Genomic DNA, 26417 nt, shown 5'->3' on the forward strand with positions numbered 1-26417 from the left:
CTAAAAAGCAGAAACAAGTTTGCAACCCTCCAATCGCAGCTTGAGACTCTGGTTGTGTTTTGTTTTCAATGTATCAAGCTTTCCACACCACGATTCATGAAAATCTCGTTTTCTGCGTCTGCCTGGAGAAAATCCGACTCTGTGTGACTTAAAGAAACTGTATTCCCTGTTGCCAAGGCCTTGCTGTTTTTCTTTGCCTGCACTGTTCTCTTTACCAGAAACCCTTGCTCCCTGCGTGTTAGAATAAGGAGTCTCTTAGAATCGGCTCAGACAGACACCTCCTCATAGAAGTCTTCCTTCAATCTCTAGCCTCTTCCACCAAAGAGGGTGGCTTTGATTATTTTCCTCTAATCCACTATTTTCCTTAGTAATCGTGCTCAGTTTAAGCCGTGCAAAACTGCACGAGACGGCACAGTAATCCTCCCCGCCTGTGCGCTGCAGTGCAGAAGCGCCGCGAGCTGAAGTTGGCAATTTTACCTTCTCAGGGACATCTTCACCTTCTCTGTTATATCTGCATGTTCTTGATTACTGTAACTGTTTATAAGTACTTTTATTCTATGCATATTTTTGCTAATCTTGTGCATTCACAAAATTTGTCAGATTTATGATGCCGGTCAGAGCCCTTCACCCATCGCTACTATTATATAGAATTCGCCCATCAAAGCCTACCATTCTCTTGGCATGCCTTTAAAATGTTTTCATACATGCCAGATGCTTTTTGTTTTCATTTTCACTCCTTTTTACTGATTTTTTTAAAACTAGCACACAGAACAATGGCTTTCATCGTGACAATTACATACATGGAATGTGATTATTTGACTCACATACAACCCTTAGCGGACCCCCATGACACTTCCTAGTTAAGCTGAAGATTAAAACAGTCGCCTGAATCATTTCCCCTCCGTCTGCCACCACCCTGTGAACCCAGTAGGTGTCTGTGCACATCTCTTCTTTTGCATTCAATCCCTACAAGATGGCAGCAAGCAGTGTTGCCAAACCAGGAAACTGCACAGCCGATCCATAGCTAATACAGATTCAGACATTAGATCCTGTGCATCCCTTAGCTAGGTCGTTAAGAAGTTCTGCTGGAAACTTTTGTCAACTTCCTAGCACAGACAAGAATGATTGCTGTTTCCATCTAAGTGTTTAGAAGACTGAATCTTTTTTATCTGAATTTGAGACTCCTTCATGATAATTTAAAAATCATATGATCTCCGTCCTCACACGTGGGAGGAATGTTATCAGAAAGCCAACTGCAAAGCTTGACTCTTTCAAACTGAGATACAAGCATACAATTCATCTTTTTAAAGCACACGGTTCCACTTTAAGATATCCACAGAGTTGTGCAACTCGCCACCTTCTCAAATTCCAGAACATTCTTGTGGCCCCCAAATAAATCTCTTACTCATCCGCACTCACTCCTCCTGCCCCTCTAGCTCTCCAGAGCCTGGCAACTGCTACCTAGCTTTTGTGTCTGTGCCTGTTTGGGAAATCTGGTGGAAATGGAGTCGTATCAAATGTGGCCTGTTGGGACAGCCTTGCTTACTGGTCTAATGGCAACACGTGTTAGTAGTTTATCCCTTTTTATTGTCACGTAGTATTCCATGATCTGGCTGGGCTACATTTGATTCATGCTTTTTTTTTTTTCAGTTCATCAGTTGGCCATCTGGCTTATTTCCATTTCTCTTTTGCTCTGTTTCAAATAAGGCTTTAATGTACAAGTTCTTGTAGATGAGGATTTTCAGTTCTATGGGTCTGTACCCAAGTGCAGAATCGTGGGCCATGTGGTAACTGTGTTAATATCAGAGTCCGAGGCTCTACTGAACTGTTCACTAAGAGCAACTGCACCATTTTTACCTTGTATACTATGAGAAGCTCAGCAGTCCAAAGCCTTCTTCACTCGTTTATGGTCCCCAATTCTGTTCTGGGTTTGTCTGGCCCATTTCTGAGCCACGATTTTATTTCCCCCTGAAGCCACGCCCCTTCCCCTAGCAAGTCCTTGTCCACCCCTCCATTTTGTGAGAGAGCTAGCCTGGCTCTACATTACATCTGAATACAGACTTCAGATTTAGAGCATCCTTGTCAGGGAAACCCTTCTAGCAATGTCCCTCTGAAGTTTGTTTGTTTTGCCCAAGTTAAACAACCCTGGTTAAAAATATTACTAGAAAAATACCACCTGGCTTAAAAATATAGAACTTTCCTGTAGCTACACTGCCGTAAGAAGGAAGGTCATTCCTCACTGGACGAGAGAGAAATCAAGACAGTAGGAGTCTTGCAAATACCGCAAAAGACAATCAGCCAAGGACAGATTGATCTGCGGGCCAGATGTCCGCCATTGGAAGTTTCTGGACTTGTGAACTGTCACAACTCTGAGGCATTTCTATTGCAAAATATAAATCTTCACAGTGTTTCTTTTGAACCTTTTGATGCTTGGTAAATTTTAAGTTTTGTACTTTTAAAAGTTTTTAAAAATTATATATTATTTACAAAACCATTTTTGGAAGATACTGCAAAAGAGACAGAAGGATAAATAAATACAACCAGGTGAGTGCAAAGTTAATTATTTAGAGGGGACTACTGTCTACGAAGTATTTGGTGTTTTGTCTACGCATCAAGGACGTCTGCAGACATGGCTCCTCTGACTGAATGATACATTGTCACAGAGGTGTGCAGTGATTTATGGGGCCATCTCCCTGGCGGAGAACTGTTTGTTGATCTTTTCTTTGTGGATATTTCCAGGTTACAACCTAAGCATGTGATTTGTTTTCCCCATGGTCAGAAAGAGGACACAGAAATACAGAACCTACCTGACTTCCCCTAGAAGGTGCAGACCACAGTACAGTTTCTAACGAACATACGAGAACTTGTAGTGACTTGAACAGCATCTTCACCTGTGCAGTGTTTTCTAGTGATACTTTGTCACTTAATTACAATCGATAAAGCATTGTTTGATATTTATATCCACCACCAACAAAGCAGTGACGTTTGCCTGAGAAGCAGGCAATGGCTTGTGCAGAATCCAACCACACTTTAAAAGTTTGAGTGCTTTAAAAAGCTCCTGGCAGAGCGATGGGGATTTGTACTCTGATCAGCTGAGTTCCCATTTATGCGTCTGTGATCTCCATTCATACTGAAGACACAACACCAGCTATGCTTTATAAGAACAGCCATGCTGTTCTTCAAGAAGTCCATTTATAGGCAAGAGGGCTATTCCCATGGACATGCAAGTCATAAGGAATAGGACATGAAATGAATTCAAATAATTTTTATTATCCTTCTTGGAAACTCCTGATGGAATTAGAAAATGTTCTAGTATAGACTGCCAAGAACAACAACAAAATGACCAGAAAGGGAAGACAAAGATCACTCTTATAATTAATTGCTGTAATCCAGAGTATTCACTTTTTGGTAAATAGCTTGAAAAAAACTGAAAAGCAAAGTTAGTAAGCTTATTTCAATATGAGAACTTCTTCTCTTCAACTCTTTCTCATGAATGAGACAGCAAATGTATTTTAGTCTATGTTGGACTCCTACAGCACACACACACACACACACACACACACACACACACATGCATATATACATATATATATATATATGCGTGTGTCTCTATACATATACATATATATGTGTGCGTATATATATAGAGATTATATATATTCACCTCATTCACTTTGAACTGTAAAACTGATCACATTTCCCCATTGTTGAGGAACACCAGCCTTGCTGAGATAGAGTTCGTCCTTCCCAATGTATTTGCAACTTCATAAAGCATTTCCAGTGACTCAGAAAATCCCATGCACCAATTTTCCAAATTGGATTTTATGTGATTAAAAATAAATTTAAGTCCAACAGAGACCTCGGTGTGCTTCTGAAAATTCCCACGTCAGGAGTTGGCATGCGGCAGCCGTGTGTAGGTGTCTGTGTGCTCCCTGACACTGAATGGGCACTCGGGACCTCATTTGAGGAGCCCTTTCCTGGAAGAAGAGCAAAGGGTACTATTCTGGAACACGTCCTGCCTTGGCCAGTCTGCCCGGCAAGAGAGTGGGAGAGCCACACAAAGGACAGTTTGAAAATGAAAAGAAAACGGCTCATGGGATTTGTTACCCTGGCATATTTATTAACTAGAGTTATTTGCTTTTGCGTGGCCCTCCCTCAGATCAAGGAGAAAGGAGGAAAGGAGCATAGATTCCAATAGCATAAATAATACATTTCTCTAAATGACGCTGGCCCCCTAGGCCAAGCCAGCCTTCCCTATGGTTAGCGGTGATGAACTTGCTTTTCATTTTGCAGATGAAATTATCAAATGTTTGAGCTGCTTTTCTCTGGAAGGGTGGACTACATAGGCAATAAGCCCTCAGGGTCCCTAAAGCAAATCCTGAGTCCTGGCAATGAACCAGGAAAAGGAGGAAGGGAATTTTTAAGAAATTCTTGCCATCTGTACGAAGTCTCTGAGCCTTGCTAGAAACTCACGATTTGTTTCCCCTCCCCCTCTTACCTAAGACCCAGCTGTGCGCTCCTAGCTGGGGATGGCCATGCTGGACACCCTGGGAGCCCCCAGACTCCATTCCCTTTGGCGGTCACTTTCTGTCCCTTACACTCATTTGGCATTTCTGTTACTTACATGTGTATCTATAGTGTATATTTTTATTTGCCTTACTAGATAGTCTGTTTAGGGCAAGAAGCATTCCTGCCTGCTTCTGTCCCTTGCTCTTCCTTAGACATTATCAGCTTTTTCTGATTCAGAGTCTTAGGCAAGGAACCTGTAAAAACTTGCATGTCAACATTCTACACATAAGGGAGGAGAGCTGGAAGTTAACAGAATTTCCAGACAGTAATGTCTGTCCAAGCTGTACCACAAAGCACCATCTTCCTTTCCTAAGGAGAGTAGCCTTTGCCTTTGGTGACTTCCATCAGAAGAGGCAGCGTGCAGTTCAAAGCACAACCAATGTTGACCTTCTGAGGGACAATAGTAAAGGAAGGCTTCTGAACAGGTCAGGGCCCCTTTGAGGATCCTGTTCAGCAAAGCACTCTATACGGGGAAAGTACCCAGAGTGTCCCTGTAAGTGCCCCCTGTGCTCGATGGGTATGCAAATTCAAAGTCAGGTTGGCAGTAGGCTGTAGTGAAGGAGGGGAACTTAGATATTGGCATGGGCTTCACGCTCTATGTGTTCAGTTACCAGACAGTGGTCCCATTTCCTAAGAATTGGGTCTGGAAGGTTATTTAGGTGCAGCTGTGAGAACCTTCTAGAAGCAAACCCTAGTAGTCAATCTGAGAACTACTTATGTAAAAAGTCAAGTGGTATTCTGGAGAAACTGTGGACACCAAACCTTCAGAGCAGCGGTGACCAACACAGCCCACACAGGGGCATTTCCCATGCTTTACAAAAGGGTTTTGAAAGGAGTTGAATTTGGCTGTGATAACTACAAAGAAGTTTATGAATTCTTCTGTAAATTTTTTGTTGATCAAGGAGTTCGCTGTTTAGCATGAAGTTATTATTACTATTTTACTTTTGTTTTGAGAGAATGCTTAGACTATGCTGTGGTAGAGGGTTTCGGTTTCTTAAGAGTTTATAGACCTGAAGGTGAGCTATAAACACTGGATCCCAAACACACAAGGCTCACTGAATCCAAAATGCATTAGAGTATGAAAATGTAGTTTAATCCAGTTATTCTCTTCCCTAGAAATAAACCTCTCAACCAAAAAGAAATGAACTTCCTTTCCTGTCAACCTAGCTGCACATGACTGCAAATGCCCATGAGAATTTTTGACCCCACACTGCTGAAGTCTTTCTAGTGTTTACAAACCATATTTTGAGGATGAGAAGGGCTTTTAGAGTGGGTCACTATATTGGTCTTGCCATCACCAGATACAATTGTCATGTAAAGTTTATAGAGTGCGGTGTGGAGATCCCATCAGCAGAAGAAGCTTCCAAAGACCTCACCTAACTAGAAAACTCGAACATACAGAAAAAAATTATAATTCTGAAACAGTGCCAAAATATGTCAGCTTCAAAATGACTTGATTTTGGCTAAGTTGATCTGAAAATAAAAAGCAGAAATGAAAGACCCACCAGTATATCACCATCTAACGCCCCCCTTTCCTTCTTGAAACAGAGGCTTCTAGGTGGTGGATTCTGAAAAGGCAAAAGTTGTTTGTATGAAAAGACTTTATTCTGTTTGGTTTTACCCAACTCAGTGGACACAGTGTAGGGTGTTAGCAGCCAAGTGTTGGGAGTATAGCCAGGAGGAGACACATTAAAGATGTGATGTTTCTTGGGACCCTCAGAAATTAGCAAACTGTCAAGGGAGAAGCGCTCTTCAGCAGCCAGTGCATAGGCTTCACGGAGCAACATTCATCAATAGAGAATGAGAAAGGTCGCAGTGCTCCTGAATACTCCTTGCTCAATGACGGGACTCTGTCATTACCACACCATAGGTAACACATGCACCTTAACTAACCGGTTAATTCACCAAAATCTTATCATATTCCTACATTAATACTTTTTCCTTTGCTAGTTTCAGTCATGATGTCACTTGCTCTAAATTATGTGTGAAATTAATATACTGATACCCGTATCCAGAACTCCCTTCCCTTCAAGTCTTTAAAACTTCTTATTTGTAGTTTCCGTGACAGAAGTCTAAATCAAAACAAAAATCAAATATTGCAACCATCTAGTTATAATCAAGTTAAATTAAACAATAACGAACCCTTAGCTCTCTCTCTCTTTTCTGTTTATCTCCACAGAGTTAGAAGATGTGTGGCCTAGGGCCACCAAGTGCTCGGGTCAGCCTAGAGCAGAATAGGGACAGGCGGAGACAGGAGGCCTTAGGGAAGACCTGGGGCAAACTGACTAGACCCCTGGGCCTTAGGGATCTCACTGGCAAGATGACTGCAAATCTCGTTCATTGCCTAGGAACTGCTGGCTGTACCCAAGGTAAAGCCATTGCAAGCAGTGAGCGGGCAGGCGAGACAACCAAGATGAGTGCCAGAAACCTAAAGGACATAGATAGCATTGTGTACAAGAGTCACCCGTGAAGGGTGATAAACACTAATGACTGTCATCACGCGAGCAACTTTGCCATGTTTAGAGCATCCTCCCACCCTAGTATTTCATCACAATTGATGGGCTTCCTTGTCACACTCGAGGCGTGACACACACAGCTCGTGTGACACTTCACATCTCAGGGCTGAGCATGTGCGTCTCCACGTGCCTACAGGGCTTGTGAGCGACAGCCCAGACACAGGAATCCCCTGGTCTCCACACTGCCCCTGCTAACCCAGCCCTGAGAAATAAGCCAGCTAATTGAATTAATAAACAACTCCTTCTTATTTTTTTTTTTTACAGCCAGCTGGCGTACGGTCAAAATGTGTGATAAATTATCTGCCCCAGCTCTAACCACAGCGGGGGAAAGTGGCGAAATTAGCCACTTCAACCCTTTCTCCCTACCCCCCCTCTTTGGTTTGCTCATTAGGATTTTTTCCCCCTCCTGGTCTTCTCACCCTGGCTGAGGGCCAGGGCAACATTGCTGAGGGCCAGGGAGAAATGTATTTGGCTGCCCCGGCGATGGAGCCTTAAACCCCAGGACTGTGGTGGGATGCTGACATTCCATGCCCGGTTGTGGGAAAGCAAGACTTGTCTAATGCTCTGGTGGGCAAGGTTGGGCTGGGAGCCTGTGATTTGAGCCCACAAGACTCTTGTTAGGAGATGGGGTGTGATGTGGTTCACGGCTGAAGACTCATGATGTCTGCTCCCTCTCCTTCTGCCTCTACGGTCGAGCAGCTCCGAGCCGTTTGCAAAAGCTCCCAAGACTTCAGCATCGAAGCAGTTGTTCACTTTCCACCCATCCCATCCCCTTAGTGGCTTCCTTAGTTTCTCACCCCGCCCTCTTTTCTCCATATCCCAATATTTCATCACAAGTCACCGCTGCTAAAGGTATTGGCTCCTACAAGCTGTTTTTCAGGAGGGTTCGCCAGAATCATATGACCTATAAACAGCTCTGTACAATTTAAGGAGGCCTTTCAATATTCGTTTTTCTGATGGTCTCCAGTGTGGTTGCTTATGAGTTGGAAAAATAAACAGTCCCCAGCAGGGTAAATCCCCATCTAGATACCATGAGGCCTCTGATTCTGTTCGCTCTGTGTTGTGGGGACCTCTCAGGGATCACTGCTTCGGGAGCATCTGGATTGTTTCCCCTGCCCCCCTCATTCTCTTACTGGAGCTTAAATATTGTCTATGGGATGTCATACAAACCATGTACAGAGAACAGGCTGGGTGAAGGCAGGTTTTTGGCCTGCTCCATTCACGGCCTTCCACGCACAAGCCCTCCTCATTCTTAGAATCAAGTATCTGGCAGAACAGCTTCAGGGAAGGGTTCATTTTGCCTTATGGCTCAGAGACCATTGGTCTACTATGCCAGGGAAGGCAGAGCAGCAGGAGACAGGAGGTCACACGGTATCAGGCAGAAAGCAGATGACACCTTCAAGGCCCACCCCCAGTGACCCACTTTTACAAGCTAGGCCAAATTCTCAAATGGTCCACAACTTGCCCAAATAGCCCCTCCATCTGGGACAAAATGTTCTCACACCTGAGAACCGGGGGTAAGACACAGGTTATGTTCGAACCATATTTCTAACGTGAGCCCTGAGCTGATGCCAACCAAAAGTGAGGCCTGTGTTCCTTGTTAATAAAGTTGTGTTCTGGTGCTAGAGTGTTCCTGAGGGACTTTTGGTGGTGGTGGTTTTGGGGTGTGTGTGTGTGTATGCACGCACACATACATTTTCAGTCTTGGTTGTGCCATGTTCTGTCTCTGACCCAATAGCTTCTTAATGGGCCCAGGGTGTGGCACTTAGCAAGGAATCCAGGTTGCTCTGAAGAATAAAAGGAAGCATTGTGCTCATGAATGCAATGCCAGGGCATTCACACCTCAGAGGGCTGGCTGCCCTGAAGAATGCACTGAGCTCTGTGGGGCCCAAGCCAAAAATTGTGACAAAGGGCTGCATGAAGTGCCTTAGGAAAATCACAGCACAGACTACATGGTTTCTATCATGCATGCAACATGCACACGCACACATGCACACACACACACACACACACACACACACCCCACTGGCATAGGTGTCATTCTATCCCTTGGTCATAGGGCAGTTCCAGTGATATCTGGGAGACTTAAGCTAGGCAGTGTCCAATAGAATATTAAAGATAATGTCAGAAGACTGAATGAGAAGACAGCTAGCTTGTCGTCAACTTTGTGGCTGCCTATTTTATATGCCCGTCCTCAACCCTTTAAATGAAAACTAGTACATTAAATATAAAATTAAAACTTAGGTCAGGCCATGTGGCCCAGGCCTGCAATCCCAAAGAACCAGATACTATGGCAGATGACAATTTGAAGACCTCCCTGAGATACAGAGTGAGTTCAAGGTCATCTTGGGCAGTGTATTAAAGCTGCATCTCAACATATAGAGAGTTGGGCATCCATCTCAGTGGTAGAGCACTTTCCCGTCATGAATGAGGCCCTTGGCACCTCAGAAACTAAAACAGAACATTAAAACATAAAGTCAATTTTCACATAGTCTATATTTTACAGAAGACCTGAGGAGAGATATTGAGGGGATTTATATAGATACTTTAATTGTCTATTTCCAGGACCACTCTTGAAATTCTTTATCAAGGAATGATAGGCATGGAGCAAGCTGGCCTACTTCTACTAGATTTTGAACCTGAACTAAAAGGCCACGTATTTCTGGGACCTCTAGACTTGCGTTAGCTATTTGGGAGTGAAGGAAGCAACTGGTGCCATGCATAACTCAGGGCCATAATGGCCATTTCTCAGCAGACACATGCAGGCTGTCTAGACCTCTCCACCCACCCAACTAGCCAAAATCCATGGGCAAACTGTCACTGGGAAGACAACGATAGGTTTCAGGCTTTATGAAAGTCACTTCAAAGGCTTCTACAACTTTAATTATTTGCAAAATAGCAGAACACAGTCCCATAACCATTGACTTGAACTGGCACATTCATTTATCTTTAAGACAGGGCCTCCCTATCTTGCCCAGGCTAGCCTTGAACTCACAAGTTCATCTGACCATTCTGCTTCAGCCTCCTATTCACTAGAATTACAGACAAGGGCCCCCACTCCCATCACCGGCAACCCTTATCTCAGCTTGCTTTCTCTGCATGCCCTTGTAGCTACACCCCCATAGGAATCAGAAGCTGGGCAAGCCATTTCAGGGAGTCACCTGCTTCAACTAGGAAGGCAGACACCTTCTTTGTAGTCGGCCCTCCACCAACCAACAGCTCATGCTGTCCCCTTGGCTCCAGACAAGAAGCAGCCCTGCCTCAGAACACATTGACTCCCCGCCACCAAAAACACATAGCACATGGCTATTGATGTTTGTATATGTCATCTCTCTTTCTTATTTACTATTCTGGGTGCAACTGAGCACCATACTAGTCCCTAGGGTAGCAGAGGAAGTCTGGACCAGCAGTTGGGAATCCTAAGTTCTACTGTACTTCCAGTCTTAAACTTGTCACATGACCACGTGGGTCTTTTATCTCCTGGACCCTGTTATCTCTCAAATAAAACATCTTTGACATATGGGAGTACCCAAACTCTTCCCCTTATCGGAGCCTGCAGTTAAAGGCAATTAAATTTTCTCTTTCTTAAAAAAGGATGTATTTATTATTTATGTATTTTTATATGTGTACATGTATATGCCTGAATGTGTATACATGTACTACGTGCCAACAGTGTCAAATGAAGCCAGAAGAAGTCAGGTCCATAGGAGCAGGACTTAACAGACAGTAGTGAGCCACCATGTAGGTGCTAGGAATCAAACTTGGGTCCTTTGCAAGAGCAATACACAGCTGAGCCATCTCTCCATCCCCAGACAACTAAATTCTTGATGTCGCTATGATCACTCACCGCCATTCCAAGCCATATCACTGTGATTGGCAGTGTCTCTGTGAGAGAGATAAAGTAAGCAGCCTAGTGACCAATATTATCAGCCTGGATAGCAAGGTTGGAGACACTCACACTCCTAAGTTTGGAGCTGAGTCGTCCTTCCCTGCAGACACTTTAGACCCAAGCTAACCACAGATATTTGAAAGGCTTGGGTCTAAAGATGCTAGTTAGCTTCGGGACTTCTGCTCACTTTCCTGAACTCGGCAACCTGAACTTGTTTCTCAGTGGAAATCCCTACGGTACCACTGTATCGCTAGGCAGCGGAGTTGCCGGCTACATGTCAAGCTCCTGGGCTGGGAATGGGAAACTCTGTGTCATCCAGCTCTGTTCTTCCTGCGCACAGAGAGAGTGCTCTGTGGATGTGTGTTCAGAGAATGAGCAGTGTCCCCCTCAAATGCCAGGGCAGTGCTGAAAGCAAGGCTCCCTGCCAAGCCAGTCATTCTCCGTGATCCCTACAGCACCAGAGGAAATGAAGCCAGTGTTTGCCAGTTGGAAAGGGTGAAGGAATCTTTGGGAGGTAGGCTGCCGTGAGCCCCGCTGAAGTGAGGCCAGATTAACTGTCTTACGGCTCTAAAAGAGAATCATGGGACATTTCATGGGAAGCCTCAGTTCATCAAGCTCCAAGCTGTACACTGTGCTCCACCGAGCATGTGGGCACGAAGGCAAGCCACCTTAGTCCTCTTCCCTATTCCAAGGTTGGCACGTATTTTGGAGGTCCTGGATTATGGAAGTTTCAGGTGTGCATCCCATGCGACTTTAGATTGACTTTCAAACGTTTCTGTTGCCTTGACAACAGTTTTTTTTTTCTCAGAATAAACTGACTTCACCCATATCTGTCTATAGATGTTTGGACTATACCGAGTTCACTTGCATGCTTGATAGTTTATAGGTGTTTCTTTGGAGCAGCCTTGAAACTCAGAATAATATCCATCTGCTTTATCAGTCTCTAGGTCACAACGCTGGACTTCATTTGGCTTTGTTTATTTGTTTTAAAGCCATCATAGTCAACAAGAGGGTGTTGGTCTCTTACCTTGGTAGTTACTGTCATTTAGGATGAAATCAGCCAAACCCAGGCTGCATGGTATATTACGGTTCCTTCCCTCCTGCCTCTCTAGAGCTGCTAGTTTTGAACCAGGCTGCCTGCTGACTGTCCATGGCTTCAGAAACAAACCTCCTGAGTAAGGAACTCCTCATGTGGCATACTTGTGTTACTATGTAGACTTGTGATGCTCTAGTTTATTCTTTTCTAGCTGGTAAAAAGGCCATACGTGTTCAGTAGAAACCTCCAGGTTTTGAACTTGTATCTTTTCCTGCACTGGCAATTTACAGTACTACATTGTCTTTTGAAGGTAGGCAGTAGCAGCGAGCCACCATCCAGTTACAAGGTTAAAAGGCCTGTGTTCATAGTGTGCTATGTTGCTACGCTAGGATATCTGGTGGGTTAAAAGTGTTGACTACATTTTCAACTTACATCTTCCACTTAGGATGGGTTTTATCTGGACACCACCCCCATCATCCACAGAAAAGCATCTCTGCTCAACTGATGTCTGCTGTTACAGAGATCGGAATTCTATCTGAAATCAAAGTGACACACATATAGGCATGGTGGTGCATGCCTCTAATCCTCGCACCAGAAGGCAGAGACAGGAGAATCATGAGTCTGAGAATAGCCTGGGATACTAAGGGAGACCCTGTTACATCAAACCAAGAGTTGGGAACTATAATTCAAAGATAGAGGGCTTCCTTCCTATGTGCAGGGCCCTGGTTTCGATCCCCATGCAATCTGAAAACAAAACAAAGAGCAATACACTTGGAGAGCTTATCCCTCCACACAAATCCAGGCTTAAGTGAGAAGTGTAACTGCTGTTCCATGCATCCAACCTATGTCTGGGTGGTCAGCATAGATAGGGTACACACTCCTAGGCTTCTAGAGTTGTTCTTCTATGTACACTTGTCTGTAAATGAATATACATATTATATTTAATATATGATGTTATATAATATAATATAATATATGTATTCAAAACCTGGGGTAGTAGAAGCAAGGGACTTGTATGCCTCTATTTCCACTACTCTTCCTCTGCCTACATCTCTCTAACATTCCACTCAAGAGCGCCCATTGCTTCCACGAGAAGCAGTGGTGGGTACCCAGGCTGAACTTAAGCTTATTGAATAGAATCAACAAAAGCGCTTAGATGTATTTCTCATATTGGAATCTGATTTTAAACCTGTTTTCTTCTTAGAGGACGTAATTGGAGTCATTTGCATAATATTTATTTACAATATTATAGCCATCCCTCCCACGTTCAGAAGGGATTCTGAGCTACTAAATAACAGAACCAAGTGGGCTCATGTAAAACATGGCTCCACTCAGAGCTAATGATGCTTTTACTATAATAAGTCACGGATTGGACTCTCAACAGTTTTTCTTTTTAGCAAAGTATATAGTGTGTGGTACCCACCAAGGAGGCTGAGTAATGATGGATTTCCTTCTGTTTATAAGCTTTGGAAAGAAGTCAAGGATAGTTTTGAGTGGAAAAAAAAGAGAAAAAATAAATAGCAGAACTGAAATAATACCAAGAAAAAATATTAATATTTTTCTCTTTTGGGAAAAGATTCCTAAGGCCAACACAAGGGTTCAGTGGATAAAGGAACTTGCCACCAAACCTGAAGATTTGAGTTGAATTCCCAGGACTCCCATGGTGGGAGGAAAGAAATGGACTCTGAAAGCTGCCCTCTGACCTCCACATGTGTGCTGCGACTCCCACACATGCACACACATGCATACAGATGTGCACAGCCACTTGTACAGGTATCAAAACTGAAAATAAAAATGTTTCTACTCAGATAAGGTCAGTGTCGCCAGGCAGACTAGACTAGGTTGCATGCTCAGTGACTATGAACATGGAGGAAATATTCTCACCCAGAGTGCAATCATTTCCTGGCTGAAGAAGTCCTCTGAACCGTGTTGACTGCAGACCTGAGCGGTCTTCTTCAACACGATGCCATTCTGAAATCAGCCGGGGGCTGGGCGGGTTGGGATACCTTCAGAAGTGCGAGAACAGCTCTTCGTTGCTAGAACTGCCATCTCTGTTTCCCCTGCCTTGGTGGTTGACAAGTTTAGTGAACCATTTTGTTAGGTTCTGGTTAACCGTACATGGTTTGAAATCCTTACAGAAGTGGGAAATTTTCTAGTATAATGTTCTTCATATAAAAACACCCCTACGGGATGCAACTTCTCCCTATCCGTCATAGCAGAAACAGATTTTCTTGCCCAAATATAGAGAAATGAAGAATTTCCTTGATAATAACCCTCTGGTGGTGAATTAGTCTTGAAACTAGGGTGGAGCAGACAATTCTCCAGAAAGGGGGGGTGGGTTGAACTTGTTTCTGAGTTAGATATGTTGACTCAACCTTGCACTCACTTCTCCCTTTCAATGCCCTGCCTCCTCCCTGCACACAGGTATCAGACCCTCGAGCAGAAGGTATTTTCTATTGTGGTAGAAGCTTCCTCCCTCCCAGTCTCCCTGCCTCCCTTCTGCCCTGTCCTTGCCAACCTCGTTCATTATGTTCTCTGTCTTCCACTTTCTCTCCTCTAACCATGCAAGGGCCCCACCAAGCAACCTGCACCCTAGAGAAAATCACCAAGTTTCCGGCCCCTTTTATTAGCCTCCAAGCAGATGGCTTAGTATTTCTTCATGAAAACTTTCCTTGTCTCCAAATGTGGGGGTTGAACTATGCCACCTGCTTCATAGCTTGGGAACCTTCAAGGAGCCTTGACTCTCTTCAGGAAGTTAGTGGCTAGCCCGAACTACCCCCAGACCCCAGGGAATAGTTGCTCTAGCACAAGGTGGAGCCAGAAAACTAATGACCTGGGCTAGAGAAGACTGCAGATCATGAAGAGACTACCTCCAGCTTGTGACTTCTTGGAGGGGTCATTTTCAATTCATCCATCAACCAGAAAGCTTTCTAGGTGGCATGTGTAGAATGGTATTCAGGTGTGACGATGATTTAAAGAGATGGTGGCACACTCCCAGCCCCATCGTCTGCCTTGCCTGTGTTTCGGGCAGTAGAGCAGTAGGCTTAGATCTCCTGCTCACTAAAGTAGCTCCACAGAGACAACAGAACTGGGAAGAAGGAAACAGCTGAAGCTACAGCTGTTGCAATGTGCAAATAAATGATTCTGATGCTGTCACCTGAGAAAATGAGGCCTGAAGAACTCCTAAAAGACTCAGTGTCTCATAATACTGGTACTAAGTCAGTTTTAAAATGTAGGAGAGATTCACAGGGATCCGGATGCTGTCTTCTTGGCCATAGTTTTAAAGCATTTTAAAGAACATCTTCTTGCTGGGTTCTTCATAAGCTATGAATCTCTGCCCTGCCCACATTTGAAATGCTTTAAATTGTATGCATCCAGGGTCTCTCTCTCTCTCTCTCTCTCTCTCTCTCTCTCTCTCTCTCTCTCTCTCTCTCACACACACACACACACACACACACACACGAAGGATGCATATGATGGTGTCTCTAGACAATGTTGACTTCCTTCTGGATCTCTCTGCAGGCTCTCCCTGCCAAGGAAGACCAGGGTGTTCACAAGGACAGCATGTGTAGAGCCTATGGCTAATGCCAAATATGCTTTTCCTCTCTCAAATGACTGCTGAGTCTAGAATCAAAATCTAGACCAGAGAGGGTGGGCCTAGAGTTCTTTAACATAAAGATAGAGTCATTTAAAGTTAGTTTTGTAACTGGTCGTTGGACCACTAACAGCCCTAAACCCAAAGAGTAATTTGTATGGTACTTTTGTATCAACCAGAGTCTTATCATCTTCGGCTCTCCTCCCACATCCATGAATACCAATGACACAGGCTGGACTGGACACCCAGTGCATGTTAATAGCCTTGGGTGTGGACACTGCCACCTATCCCAGAAAGAAGAGGAACACCTGGAGGGCCCTTGACCCTAACGACCCCAGCAGGACCTTTGACCCAGTCATATAACTGGATCGAAGCCAAAAGACAATGCTTCGGAGTGTTGCATCATGGTCAGCTCTCCCAAGAGTTAGCCAGAGACATGTCCACAAAAAGTACTTCTCCAGTTCCTCTGGCACTTGGGGACAGACTTCACAGTTACAAGTGTGGGTGTCATAGTGGTTGGGGTGCTCTCTGGGGACGGCCTCAGGGCACTGCCCACGTACTGATGGAGCTGTCCTCCCAGAGCGTGGAAAATGACCCACGGTAGAACCAGGTGATGTGGTGGCAGTTGGCTGTTTCACCCAAGTATCCCCCGCCAAGTCCTGCACCCCCAGCATCAGACACGACAATGGCATTATTGTCACCTGCTCGGGCCAAGGAGTGCATTTAAAGGGTACGACGTATGGAAAGTTGTTCTCTGGCCATCTTGCTAGGGATTATGGGAACTTGAGCAAGAGGAGGAAAGGCTTTTCTTTATTCATTGCACCTCCTTTGCCAAATCATTAGATCACAACCCAGGAAAGGCCCTGGGTTGCATATGTAAAATGAAGTCCTTGGGGAAGTTAACTCTAAATTTCCTGATTTCTGTGCAACTAAAACTCTAATCTTAGGGCTGTATGAGCATGGCGTTTCCATGGTGAATTACAAATGCAAAGGTCTGCTTTTTCTCGTGAATGTTACTGCCTGTGATCCCTAGGAAGACTTCATCTGAAATAACATAATAAGGGACTGCGTTTTTCCAATAGCAGTTTCTTCTAAAAAAAACTCAGGAGTGAGCCCTCGCCTAAAGTCATCTAGGTTTGCAGGCATTGGGGTTCTAGGGCGAAAGGGTGTGTGCAACAAGACAAAGGGGATGTTCTCTGACGGTTGCCTCCTGAAAGACTCTTTCTATGGAGAAAACTTCAAACCTTTGTTTGGAAGATGCGGCATGGGAAGGTACTACTCAGGGGGACTGGCAGGCAGCTTGCTGGCAGCCCACTGTGTGCTCAGCACCTTTAACATCCACAGGGAAACTGGCAGATACTACATTCTAGGGAGCAAATTACTGCAGAGGTCATCTTCTCGTGTTTAGGCTCAGTGACTTAAAAGGAGCAGAGAGCTCTAGAGCTATGCGATCTCACCGGGTGTCCAAGTGAGAACAAGAAAGGGCAGTCCAAGAACAGGCATTTTAAATGGAAAACTGAGATTGTGAGATGTCTTCCTCATCCCTTCAAGCACGTGCGCGCGCACACACACACACAACTATTAGCTCACCACTGTCTCTGCCTTGCTATTGAACATGGCTAGATGGGTCAACTTATCAATTAAAAAAAAAGCAACCAACGCTTGAATCGGGTGAATATGCCTGGACATGTGAACCCTGGACACCTATCCCAATCCTACGGCGGGGGGGGGGGGCGGGGGGAGAATGAAGCCCACATGATGCCCAGATAAAGCTGGCACGCTCCCCAGAGAAAACTCCACTAAGGGTGGGATATGATGCTACCATTTGAGAGGGACAGCCAGAGGAGGAAACCTGGACTCATACACGTTGTGACCATGTATGAATCAGGGAAGAATCAGGCTCTTTCTGTCTTGCCTGAAGAGCATCTAGTCCAGTATGACAGATGTAACTGGAAAACTACCTCTGCTGATTCAATGGCTGTATTGCCCAAGAATGTTTCACAACCCCCTGATCCTGTTACACACGTCCTTGTGCCACACTCTGTATCCCTCAGACTGTTTTAGACAGTAGATTTTTTTTCTTTGTTTTGCTAACCAAGCATAGGTATTGCTTCACTCCTGTTGAATTCTCCTGGGTGGGCAGTCTTGGAGTACCGGCAGCCGGCACATCTAACCTTCTATTGGCCCTCTATCACCAAGTTGGGACCATGTCTTCCTTTTAATTTCAAGCCAGCTAACAGATGACTGTGTTGCAAGCAAAGGAGGGGTCCAGTTGCTTGCTGAAGGGACAAAGTCCTAGGAGACAAACACTGGAAACCTGATGTGGACTGTCGGCATTCTAGAACCAAGCGTCGTCTGGCTCTCTCCTCGATAGCGTTGTGTTTCCGTCAGACGGAAAGAGATTCCCGTTTAGCTTTGACTTTAACACTTTAGCTCTGTAGTGCTGAGCTTGTGCCTTAGATTTCCATTGCTGTGCTGAAATGCCATGACTAAAAGCAACCAAGAAAGGAGTTTATTTCACCTTTGAGCTTGTAGTCTGTCATCCAGGAAAGTCAGGGAAGGAGCTCAAGGAAGGAACCTGGGGGCCGGGACTGAAGCAGGGACCATGGAGGAGAGCTGTTTTCTGTGTTTGCTCATCGTCTTTTCTTATAGCACAGAGGAGCACCTACCCATGGGCGGCTATCCATAGGAGGCTGGGTCCTCCTGCATCAATGGTCAATCAATAATGTGCTCAACAGCTTGCCATGGGCTCATCTGATGGAGTGTGTCTTCTCAGCTGAAGTTCCGCCTTCCCACAAGACTCTAGCTTGTCTTACAATGGCATGAAACGAGCCAGCACAGGCTGGAACCCCGGCTAAACAAGAGCTCCGCTACTAAGCCACAAACCCAGCCAGTTGCATTATTATTTTTTAATGTTTTTCAAGTTGAGACAAAATTCTTATAAAATTAACCACTTTATAGCACGCATCTCACTAGCCCTTGCGTCATTCAGCAGACTGTGTAGTTGCCACCGCTGCACTTCCAATGTGTTTTCCGCTCTCACAGGGAAACCCTGCGCCCCTTGCCTAGGCCCTGGCCACTTCTAGTCTCTTGTCTGGCTTTGCGTGTATTAGATTCATCATATAAATGTGACCTTCTGGGTCTGGATTTTTAAAATATACTGTAATGTTCGTGACATTCTATGTTATGGTATAATTGTCTCTTACGTCTTTTAGTGAATTCTTAAATTTTTAAAGCAAAACCACAGTATTTTATTATTGAGGAAAAGGGGCTTTGATGAGAAACAAGTAGGATTTTAGTTAATTATCTTCATAACAATTCTGGGACATACGAGTTCTAAGAATGAAGCTCATACAGTACTTCTCAGTAGACACTCTGACGCCCACATGTGGACTCGGGTATTAAAATCTGCCGTACATATGATGCTCACAGCTCATGTCCCTTCCCGTGCCATCTCCTCTGTCCCTTACTATTCTTACTTTAGAATAAATCTAAAATCGAAATTAGTTCTTTGTAGGTATTAAAATCAGTGACTAAATAACTGACTTAATTTCTGTTTATTTATGTGAACTAATTCATTATGTTCACTTCAGAAGTCCTTGCTGCAGGTAGAGGACATCAGGAGTTTTGGTACTAAAAGCTCACATCTAGCAAAGCCTTTGGTCTCACACCACTGGGCACCACCTGAAGCTCGTACTAACTCCTTCCTTGGCACCACTATGCGGAAGATGCCAAAGAAAGAAGACACTGCACCTTGAAGCAGTGTTTTGAAAAATCCGATAGTAGCAATAACTATGGAAAACATGAAACAGAAATAGAGATTTTGCCATATTTGTAATAGCTAGCTTGTTCCTTGTGGCCAGCCCAGGAACTACATTTCTGTGTGATCACTTGGAAAGGGCAGTTTATAGTTACACGTTTTCTAGAAAGAATGTTCCCACCTTCCCCACCTCCCACCCAATTGAATTTCAAGTAAAATTTAATAATCTAGCTCGGCTTTCCGAGGCTATGAACAATTCCAAGGCAATCCAGCCCACTGACGGAGCTTTCATATGAACACAAATGTTTCTAATTGGCCCGAACAAGTCGCTAATGGGAGAAAGACTGCCTGGGGTGTGTGTGGGTGTGTATGTGCCATGCTTGTGTGTGTGGGTGCATGTGTACTCACACAAGCACACATTCCCACATGCTTGTGAGACTGACGAGGTGAGAGTTATCTGGGGTTCACACAAGATGTGCTGTGATAAAAAAAAAAAAAACTGAGCTAACTGCAAGGGGGCCTGGCACCCTGGCACTCAGCACTGGCACCCTGAAGCAGAGAGGGGTGGACAGCTAGTTCCCTCCTAGGACTCAGTGCCAGGGTAACAGGCCCACGCTCCCACAGGAAACAGCAAACAAGCAGCTGGTGAAGCAGGCTGATGGAACGAAGACGACCTTTAATTGACTGAAAACAGCTGTGTGCCCGGGTCCTCCACAGAAAGCCAGTCCAATCTTCCTCTTCTCCCTTGTAGCCTCGGCTCAGTCACAGCCCTCGTTTTTTAGAGCTGGAGAAAAGTATCTGTTTATTTGTTCACCCACGTCGGTCTCAAACTCTTGTCTTCTCCCGGCATGCAACAGTGTATCGTTTCGAACAAGGCTTCGCAAAGAAAGCTCATTCTGCAAAGCACAGTTTGGCTTCACTTGTTGATCATTCATCAGACCTCAGAGAGTGGGGTGCATTTATCTAAACTGGGGGTATTTTGTTGGTTCATGGTGCATGTGCTCCCTTAGGCGTGGCGGCACCGCACCGGGGAGCAGCAGTTCCGTGACTGTCAGAACTGCCCCAAACTGGTCTGAAGTGGCACTGGCGGTGTGGGAAAGGACATGTGCAGGGCAGCTGAATGATTGGTTGTCTTCAGCTGTGCTGGAGGCCCAGGGCTGGAGGATAAACTCAGCCGAGGCCCAAGGTTTTCTAAAGGGAGTCAAAGTCCTCATTGCTGTACCGGAATGTAGTTTTTCTCTCCACTGAGTCTTAAAAGCCCTGGTTTGAAGTATCTTCCATTTACTTCAGACAGTGAATAACAAAGTGCCCAGTGCCGTGCTGGCGTGGAGTCAAAACCTAATAAATATTTGCTGGGTGAATAAATAGTTAAATGGAATGTTATTAGCGTTGCTAGTGTTATTGCCTTGGCTTGGAACATACAAGAACAGACTTGAGGCAATCAAGTAATTTCCCTTCATCGGTACAAGCTAATTATTCGAGAGATGAAGATCGGGTGCGCGGTATGTATTTGTCAGGCTCCGTTTGCTTCTAATTAAAGGTGGGAAAGGCGGTGCAAGCAGCGAGGAGACAAGACGATGGCCCACTCCAGCACGGCTTTTGGGTTTTCCATGCCTTGATTTCAGAGAGACGCGAAGATGAATTTATTGTGCCCCCTCTCTCAGCCATTTGCTTTCTTTTGCTCTGCCATTTTCTAGAGGGCAGGCTGGGTATTGGGGAGGGGGTGATAGGTCCTTTGATATCACTTTTAGGGGTCAACTGTCTCCGTGACTTCTGCTAACAAATATATCATCCTCCTGACAAAAATCGTGTGTGGTGTTCCAAGACAAAAATGCTATGTCTCCACTCTGAGCCTTGGAAGTACCATTCATTCATTCATATATTAATTTCATATGCAATTATGTATTGGTTTCGGTACTGAGGCTGGTAAGTTAACACTTAACAAAATCCAAAAATGGTTCTATTCTCATGATCCAGTGATGAATCAATATTAATGGAATAACCATCCTAAAAGTTATAGGAGCAACATACGTACTTTTTTTCTAAAAGGTATATGACTGTACTGAGAACATACGTCATTGAAAATTGACTCTGAGAAGAAGGCAGGGAGGATTTTACTAGTGAGCAGCCTGGAGCTAAGCGTTATGTCTGAAAAAAAAGGAGAAGCCAGCTCAGACAAGAGCCATCAGACACTGGTGTTGCTGCCTGGGGACAGCAGGGCCTGGCCATGGCTTACCATATCTGCTTTGGTATGAGTGGATGTAAGGATGAATTCCTCAAAAATACAAGGGGAGAGTTGATGCCCATCCCTGGATGTTTCTGTGCGGTAGCAGACCTCCCGAAATTCTTGTCAGCCACCCCACTTCCTCCTACATTCAGAGGGCCTTCCATCCCCAGCTGCCTGCTGAGTACCAGACGCACATGTCTGTTTTGCAACCTGCAGCGTGACCTCTGTCTTGTCAACTCTACAAGCTCTTCCTTTTTGTGATGGGGAAGTACCATGACACAACTAATCCTGCTTCCGGGAGAGGGTGAATGGCATGGCTTCCCAGACTCACTTTCCCATTCAGAGAATGGCGCCTGCCCCTTACCAGCAGCCGTGCCTGCACATGTGCCTTCCCCTTTGTATTATCCATGTAGCATAGAATGAGGACAAGCCAGGGATCAATTAATGCTTGATTGTTCATATTAGCTACTTTTATGGATATAAAAGGGATTAAAGTAACAAAAAAAGCAACATATAACAACCTTGGTAGAAATCATTGTCTGAGGGTACATGCCAACTACAGAGGAAGGGCACTAGGACACAAGGCAAGTGGCTCTTACTTTTTCACACAATACTCTGGTACCAGTTGGATTTTTTTAACTGTAAAACTGCATGCAAATATATGTGTGTGTGTGCATTTCTGCATACAGCCCAGGCTGGCCTTGAACTTGAAAATTTCCTATCTCATCCTCTTCAGTGCTAGAATTACAGGCCCACTATGTTTTTATAATGAAACTTGAGGCTCATCTAGGTATGATGCAGGAAGTCAACTCAAAACACAACCTCAACATAATCTCTTTCATACATACTTTTTTTTTTCTCTTTTAAATTTGGAAACAGCATTCAGAGCCTTTCCGGTTAAGGGAAACAGCACTATCTGAAGTGATTCATTCCATTTCAAGCACTCATTATGACTTCTGATGTTCCAGTCATCCCACCTGCTCCTCCCGTTCTCCGTGTGCTAACGTGGGCTTCTGGAACACTGCTCACCCACCGCTACAAGCAACACACTGGCTCCAAGTGGCTGACTTCATTCCACTCTTAAGCATGGCTTAAATTTTTTATAATGAGCATTTTTTGTTTTGTTTTTAGAAAAACAATGACATCACCTCTCAAACACAGAGCTGAGGAGCGTCAGTTCACATTCCTGTTTAGTAGTAAACACAGGGCCCAAGGCCTAAACTTTGCCAGGGTTGAAAAAGCTCACCTTCCTCCTGATTGTCCTTAGCAAGTGGATGCTGCCCTTGCCGTGGTTACTGCTCAGGCAGGAGAGGTCTAGTGGACTCCCTGGGTGCTGAATCGAGATACAGAAAGTATCTGTAATGATGATCCGTGTCCACACAGCATTCCGTCCTATTTTCCTTTGGAGGCGCTTTATGCTTAAGATTTAGTTAGCTGAGCTGGCTAAGATGATTGGTGTGCTGGCTGGAGTAGCCTGGTGTCCGTTCTCATCTGAAGGCTGTTATCCATCCCAGGGATGCTCAGTACTCTAATCTGATAAGAACACAAATCTGGAGAGAATTTGAGGTCCCTAGCCTTTCTGAAGCTAACGTGAGCGAGCTTGCCAGTTAGATGCTCATATCCGCCCAGCAAACATTTCCAGGGAGTAACTGCATTGTGGGGGTTTTAGTACACCAGGGACCCGCAGGATTAGGATAAGGGCCCACACAGAAAACAAGGCTGAAGGAACTGGGTTACTATTGACAGCCGACTAATCCCCAGCCCATAGGCCAAATGGCACTTTGTGCTCTGACTTTGTACATATCGTAAGCTAAGAGTGGTTTTGACATTTTAAGTGATTGGGCACAAAAAGAAACAAAACAAGAAAATACTTCATGTTATAACTGTAATATGAAATGCCATTTTCCTATACACAGTAAAGTTGCATGGCAGAGCAACAGGTGTGTTCATTTACACATCTTCTACAGCTGCTTGGGAGTTAGGATGGCTGACCTGAGAGAGTGAAGTCCGCAGTGGGTTTGGCTGAGAACGCGGGCTTGCCGCTGCTCTAGGTTCAGGCGGGAAGCTACCCGTGTGCTTGCCTGTTCTGCAATGAAGGATGTTTCTCGGTGCGCATGCACCTTGGTGGCCGTCACAGAAGGTGATGTGCAGTAGCACAGACCGCTCTGTTTTCCTCACTTCATACTTAGAGTTAGCAGAAAGTTAGTGTGAGAAAAATACAGTTTTCATGAGGGGTGGTGAGAACTATCATGGCAAAAGTATTTCCCGTTGCCTCGTGGATTGGTTAGGCTGATTTGAACCCTCGAAATAACAGTACTCATTTTCCTGCATGCTAACATTTGATGTGATCTCTTCCTTGCATCTGAGAAGTCTTTTGAGAGACAAAATGTTTTATACTTGTGGTTTCTGCACACTAGTGAGAACGAGACCCCCACTAATGGCATTATTATATTAAATGGTTTCATTTGGCTTGTACATTTTGCTACCAATAGGACAATCATGCGATGGTACAGTAGGAAATACCTTTTGATAAACCTTAATAGGATGTCTTATACATTTGATATAACAGTTGAGTTAACAGCACAGACAGTGACCCTCTACCTATCATAATAGTTTTTAAAATGAGATTCTACAAAGCTACCCACTCACAAAAGCTACCATAATCATAGCACCAAAAATATTATAGAATTAAATGTATGAGTTGTTCTGCTTCAAAATCTCCACCGTGTACATAAGTGACCTCGGTTTCCCTCCCCTTTTTATTGTTTCAGAGGCTGAAGGCCGCGCTGACCCACCACCCCGCGGCCATGTCGAATGGGAACATGAGCACCATCGGACACATGATGGAGATGATGGGCTCCCGGCAAGACCAGACGCCGCACCACCACATGCACTCGCACCCGCATCAGCACCAGACACTGCCGCCCCACCACCCCTACCCGCACCAGCACCAGCACCCCGCCCACCATCCCCACCCACAGCCTCACCACCAACAGAACCACCCGCACCACCACTCCCATTCCCACCTTCATGCACACCCGGCACACCACCAGACCTCGCCACATCCACCCCTGCACACCGGCAACCAAGCACAGGTAGACTTTCACCCGCGTTTCTTCCTTCTTTTCCGCATGCCAACCGCGCAAGCACAAACTCGCAAGCATCTCTTGCTCCCTTGTTTGAGCCTAGGTTCTCCAGCTGACATGCTGGGGAGCTCTGTCCGTTTCCTAGGAAGTGGCCGTGAATGATAAGATGCGATTGGGTCATAATTTCTATAAATAATGTGGCAAATATCCGCTTCAGTCTCTAGGGAACAAATGAAAACTAGAAGTTCTCAAAACCCTGTATTTTTGCAAGTGTGTCACAAGGTTTGTCCTAAAAAAAAATAGTAAATATTGATAGGAGAATTAAAAGAAACTTAAACAGGGCTGGAGAGATGGCTCAGCGGTTAAGAGCACTGACTCCTCTTCCAGAGGTCCTGAGTTCAATTCCTAGCAACCACATGGTGGCTCACAACCATCTATAGTGGGATCTGATGCCCTCTTCTGGCATGTAGGTGTACGTGCAGACAGAGCACCCACACCAAAAGAGAGGCAGAGAAGAGAGGGAGAGTGTGTGTGTGGGGGGGAGACAGTTAAAAGGCTGGAGAGACAATGAAGAAGCTTGTCAAGGGATGCTAGGGTCCAAGGTGCTGTTGAGATTGTGAGAAGTGACTCACCCCTGACTGGGAAACACTTTGGAGGAAGCAGAGAGGCAGCCAAGCTCTGCAGACAATCAGACCAAGAGAAAGGTCAGCTCCCAGGGGTACAGTCAGTAGGGCTGACCAGCAAGAGGACAAGCATGCAGACTGCCCTTGAAGAGAGTTGGGGGACCAGGCAGACGTTATGTCACCCAGGCTAAGAAGACAAGCAAGTCCCTGTACAGAACTGGGTTTTCCTAAGTAGCTGAAGGACTTGTCCAAGACTGTGGTGAGCCCTAGCCACTTGGGGCTTCGAGCAAGATGACCTTTGGTGTCTCCTCCACCCATTCCTCTCTGCCCAGTCCTAACCAGCTGGGTCAGAATGGCACTGGAACCAGGGTCTGCCAAGGAATGCTTATTCACTTTCTCCTCCGCTGTCTGCCTCTGGAGAGACACAAGCTCTCAGACCAGGCAAGGCTTTGAGCTCTCGAGCTCCCTGCCCTAACAAACCCAAGCCAGGAAAGGTAAAGGGGTGTGTGGGGGGGGGAGACAGTCACAGGCAACTTCCTAACCAATCTGTTAGATAAACTTAATTTTGCAGAGACCCCTAGTGGGGCTCTGCATAGCGAGAAGAGATGTGCTATACAGCACAGGACCAGCTCGTTCCTTGACTGACTTTGGAGACTGTGAACAGAGATATAGATTAGCCTCCCACAAACCTTGGCTTTCCCATTTGCCAATGGGATGAAATAAACAGACTCTCATGACTATGAAGCCACAGAGACTCTGAAAAAGTTTTCAAAACATGTTATTCAGGATCAATTCTAAACTTAAATGATTCAAAAGAAGTTTAGTGAGTAGTTCAGTAACAACAGGTTCCCCTAGAGTGTATTTTTATTTACATTTTAGTTAACTGATGTTCTGAATCTGCATCAAAAAAAGAAAGAAAGAAAAGGGAAAAAAAAAGCATCTCAGGCAAAGGCAATCCTTACACTCTGTGTTTGTTACTGAAGTATAAGGACATCAAGGTTTGGGCACCTTTCTGGGCAAGTTATTTCAGAGACAAGTTTAACAGTTCTTTTTTAAAATATGAAAGCCATTCATTAGCTAAGTGCCAATTAGCCAATTGCCCTGTTTCAAGTCAGT

General features: G+C 44.9%; 1 protein-coding gene across 2 annotated transcripts in view; it reads left to right on the forward strand.

The window, feature by feature from the left end:
* The window catches only part of Creb5 (cAMP responsive element binding protein 5), a 392793-nt gene that overhangs the window by 351548 nt on the left and 14828 nt on the right, over positions 1-26417 (forward strand). For both annotated transcript variants that reach the window (XM_050155533.1, XM_050155534.1), the window contains one exon: positions 24364-24687. In XM_050155533.1, coding sequence (XP_050011490.1) covers positions 24364-24687 — 324 coding nt within the window. The remainder of the gene's footprint in view (positions 1-24363; positions 24688-26417) is intronic.

Source organism: Alexandromys fortis, unplaced genomic scaffold (assembly GCF_014885135.2).
Source record: "Alexandromys fortis isolate MF-2015 unplaced genomic scaffold, M_Fortis_MF-2015_v1.1 scaffold_93, whole genome shotgun sequence".
NCBI classification, from domain to species: Eukaryota; Metazoa; Chordata; class Mammalia; order Rodentia; family Cricetidae; genus Alexandromys; species Alexandromys fortis.